General features: G+C 40.4%; 1 protein-coding gene across 1 annotated transcript; it reads left to right on the forward strand.

Annotated features, from left to right (window-relative positions):
• Nucleotides 1-2,261: 2,261 nt before the first annotated feature.
• npy8br (neuropeptide Y receptor Y8b) lies at nucleotides 2,262-3,383 on the forward strand. The gene has a single exon (XM_062417018.1). It carries the CDS (start codon nucleotides 2,277-2,279, stop codon nucleotides 3,381-3,383), a length of 1,107 nt encoding a protein of 368 aa, XP_062273002.1. The 5' UTR covers nucleotides 2,262-2,276.
• Nucleotides 3,384-4,877: the final 1,494 nt, after the last annotated feature.

Consider the following 4,877-nt stretch of genomic DNA (forward strand, 5'->3'; position numbering starts at 1 on the left):
ACATTTCGGTAAGAAACAATGGCTAATTTGGCATCTTATTAAAACACTGCATTTCAAGCTAGTCTATAACTCTTTTTCTGAAAGTAAGAAATTGTTGTTTTTTCTCAGGTCGGTTAATTTTTTTTCATGACATATTGCGGCAAATCTTTAATGAAAAAAAATCATCCTAATAGTCCTTCATTGTGTTTTAAGGTGGGTTAATGAGTTTTAATAACCGTATCGCTCTTTATGTGCTGTCAGTCTATAGCAGCTATTCTAATGGGATTTATAGTTTCCTTCTTACTTGGCACTGGCCAGACTGCTCTCCGTATGAGATGCTAAAAGTGCAAGTGGCGCTGTTCAGCGGACGTTCAGGTGGATGTTTGTGATGGGTCTCCCCCGGACAGGAGAGAGGGGAACACATACGGAGGCATAAAGGAGGACAGAGGAGTCTCCACCTGTCCGGAGCTGAGGAAGTCCGCCTCATTGCGAGAAGAAACAGCTGCAGACAGATAGACACACAGACAGTGCATCCACGACAGCTTCAGCGATCGGGTAGGATACACATACCATTTTAACTCTGTCTCTAATATTTTTCTCTTTTTTTTTCATGAGATTTGTAGGACTTGTTTCAGTTTGTTTAGTGATCTGACTGAAGTGACTTGATATTCAATATCTTTTTTAAATTCTTTGTCTGATCTTTCTACAGTATCTTTACACTCCATCTCTTTTCTGTAGGTCACTTTTATAATCTGCAAATAATCTGTATAATAATTAGAATAGACTGTAATATCATGTTTTGATATATATTCATACATTTCGTTATTCCATTGCATTGGACCGAGCTTTACAGCAGCAGATCAGACAGCTCTTCAACAGTAAGCGATGCATCACTTTAAGTGTTTAAATTCTGCCAAAAATAATCAGCATCAAGGCTGCAGGATGGGTATGATACTCAAACAACATATTCAGAAATTCAACCAGGTTTAGTCAGGTTGAGATCTTGGATCCACTGAATTATCCATAAGAAGCCTGAACAGTGACGACTGTGCACCACAAAGGAATTCGAATGATATTAATACATTTTTTCCAGATATAAGTGTCTACTTCTTTTATGAATACTCTTTGTTTGTCTTTGTTTGTAATTGCCACAGATGGAACAGCAGATTATGATAGAGATGGCCACATGCAATTATTGTCCTACCTGTCAGCATTTATCATCATGAAGGAGTCCTCAATTAAAAATGATAAATCCTTTTAATCCTGTAGATTTCATTCTTTTAGCATGGCTGTGTTGCTAAACTAATTTCTGGGGGAATTGAGCCGTGGGTAAAGCATCTCGGTACATACATAAATAAGCACATATGCATGCAAACATCCACACGCACTATTCTCTGCTCTGTCTCTCGGTGTAATGAAATTGTGTTGCTGCTCTGTTTTCCAGTACATTAATTTGTTGGAGATTGTAGGGACCACATGTGATTAGAAGCTATTGTGAATGTTCAGTTACAATGAGAGGTATCTGTTCCTTTATGGACAGAGCAGAATAAATTCCCACTATTAAAACGGGAGAAAACATTGAGAGGGGATAATTGTCTCTGAAGGAGCAGTCATTATGAACATTATTGTGATGGAAATTTAAATCAGCATGCCATTACAGTGATGTGACGAAGTCCAGATCTGTGCCGTTTCTTGATGATAAGCCATCAGCATATCATTTATTCTTATAGCCAGTACTGGGGGATATAGGAAAATCCTCCTGATATCTGCATTCCCACATTAATTATTCCCTTCATAAATCTTTGTTTTTGTAATATTGAATCCAGTGCCTGTGTGTAGAAAGGCGAAATTGAACCACTTAATACAACACAGCACAGAAAAGACACTTGTGGATTACATCCAGAAAAGCTGTCAATTTAAAAAACCTGTCCTGAAGCAAGAGAATCAATTTCTGCCAAATTTAAAAGGACAAATGATTAAATGAGTTTTTTCAACAAGTAAAGGTCAATACCTTTTTATGCTGCAGTTTTTACATTTTAATTTGAGTGTTAAAACAATTCTAAAAAATATCATTTTTCAGAACTTGAAATGCGTCTATGGTTACTCATTCCTTTTCTTCTATTTTTCTCCAGGTTACAAATGAAGACTTCTGTAAAGACTGCCAAAGATTAAACTTAAAAAGCAAAAGCTCAGGGAAAAAAATGCAAATTTTATTCATGAAGTAATTACAGCAGGTGTGACACAACAAATTAGTTCAATTAGACCGTTGCCTTTGAAGTGATCCCAGGAAAACCATAATGGAGCTGCAGCACAGCACCAATCACAACCAAGCATTGTGGAAAGAGGGTTTAACATGGGATTTAACAGACGACTGCTCACTTTCAGTGAGTGGCACCACTTTTCTCATTGTTGCATACAGTACAGTCATGGCAGTGGGTCTCATTGGGAACTCTTGTCTGGTGTTTGTCATCACACGGCACAAGGAGATGCGCAACGTCACCAACGTCCTCATTGCCAACCTGTCCTTTTCCGACATCCTCATGTGTATTGTCTGCCTGCCAGTCACTATTATCTACACACTGATGGACCAGTGGATCCTAGGAGAGGCCCTCTGTAAGCTCACGCCCTTCATCCAGTGTATATCAGTTACAGTTTCCATTTTTTCCCTCGTCCTCATCGCCATGGAGCGATACCAGCTCATTGTCCACCCTACTGGATGGAAGCCAATGGTGAGCCAGTCCTACTTGGCCGTGGCTGTCACCTGGATCCTGGCCTGCTTAATCTCAGTGCCTTTCCTCTCGTACAGCGTACTTACCTTGCCTCTGCAGAACCTGACTATCCCCTTCCCGGTCAATGACCACCTCGTCTGTATGGAGGAGTGGCCAACGAATCAAGAGCGGCGAGCTTACACCACCTCTCTGCTCATCTTCCAGTACTTCCTTCCCCTCTTACTCATCATGGTATGTTACCTGCACATCTACCTGCGCCTCAGGAGGAGGAAGGACATGGTGGAGCGTGGCAGGAACACCACGCAAAAGAAAAACAAAGGCTCTACGAGGATCAACGTCATGTTGATCTCCATAGTGGTGGCATTCGCCCTCTCCTGGCTCCCACTGAATGTCTTCAACACAATATTTGACTGGAACCACGAGGCCATCCCGTCCTGTAGCCACGATGTCATTTTTTCCTTCTGTCACCTCACAGCCATGGTCTCCACCTGTGTCAATCCCATCATCTACGGTTTCCTTAATAGCAATTTCCAGAAACAACTTAAGACCACCCTGTTGCGCTGTCGCTGCTGGGGGGTGGCAGAGAGGTATGAGAGTGTCCCCCTCTCCACTGTTAGCACTGAGGTCACCAAGGGGTCGATCTTGAGCAATGGATCTATCAGCATCAATACTTAAAACCAGGACATTTGTTGAAGACAAAGAAACTGTTGGGGCCTCTCCAGCCCTCATTGTGTCATCCTTTGGAGCTTTTCTTGCATCATTGCGTGCAAAAGCGAGGTTGACATTTAAAGTTATAAACCTCACAATAGCCATCCAGAGGGAGCAGACTGAAGACACTAAACCAGCATGGCGCAGTGCCCTCGTTTTGCTTAGAGTTCACATGTAAGAGTAAGTAGATAAGAAAATGAAGGTGCAAAGGTTGGACAAGTTTAAGGATTGTTAGGTGACTGAGGACACTTTACATGAGCGCTTTTTCGCAAATGAAAGAAGGCACGACATTTAATCTAGTTCCTCTGAGTATACATATGTCATGTTTTCTTTTCACCCAGAAATCATTTTTAAGTAAATACCAGCTGTTTACTTTTCAAACTTGGACCTGCTGTAATTGTCAGCATCGAACCACCGGATACAGACAAAGGGGAGGGGCCACTGCTAAATGTTTGTTTCAGTTTTGCTGTTCAATGGTAATAGTATTGAAAATGACATGGATTGTGAACTGTAATGTGTTAATGATTATCGACAGTGTGACTGTGTAGCTCATTGCACAACTGAAAGGAGAGAACATTAGTGCATTAAATGTGGCTCTAGGCATTCATTCGGACAATTTACTTAATTATCTTAATGTGTTTCTTAGTACCTAATATCATCACAAACAATGTAATGGTATTTTACAGAGGACCATGGCAAGAGCTATATACATCTCACGCTGTCCGCCAAGGTCTGTGCTCCAGTATATTGTGGGGGGTTTTTTTCTCATAGAGTGCGCCATGCAATGACCATATATCAAGTGCCATAAAACAAAATAAAAGTGGCAGTAAAGGACTTTGTGGGGGTCTTCTGCTGTATATAACCTTACTAAATACATATATGGCCTGTAAAAGATGTGACACAGTTATAGTTTATTGTGTGTTCGGCAATAAAGAGCACTGTGTAGCATAGCAGATATCTCCTAGGAAACTTGTTGTTAGTCACTTCTATTTGTTGTATTAGATTGAATTAAAACATTTACTATTATCTTTAATGATACAGTTCCATGTTGTAATATATTGATTTTGATTTTGATTTTTTTTACAATCTTGTCTATTTGTTTTATAGTTACTGAAGGTATTTATTTTTGTTTTGGTCAAACTTTATGTCTGCCTTGCTTTCTGAGTGTATGTTAACACAGAATTGATTTTTTTTGCTGTCACCTTGTAGGTCAGTTCATCTACACCATTCCTGGCTTTTAACAGATGATTGATTGGTCCTGAGTCTCCCATTAAAGACAAAATGATGTACTGAGACCAGACTGTACCATTTCCACTTTAGGAAACAGTGTGGCATGTGGGATGATGTGATGTGTCTCAACATGAGCCAATCGACACTTGGCTTGACATGCCAGTGTTGTAGCATATAGGGAGCATTGGTGGTGGTGGTGGTGGAGCCCAATTTCTAAGCATCCAGGTTTTC

The sequence above is a fragment of the Scomber scombrus genome, chromosome 4, assembly GCF_963691925.1.
Source record: "Scomber scombrus chromosome 4, fScoSco1.1, whole genome shotgun sequence".
Classification (NCBI taxonomy): Eukaryota; Metazoa; Chordata; class Actinopteri; order Scombriformes; family Scombridae; genus Scomber; species Scomber scombrus.

Coding starts and splice junctions, on each gene's coding strand:
- npy8br (XM_062417018.1), top strand. CDS start 2,277: ATGGAGCTGCAGCACAGCACCAATCACAACCAAGCATTGTGGAAAGAG.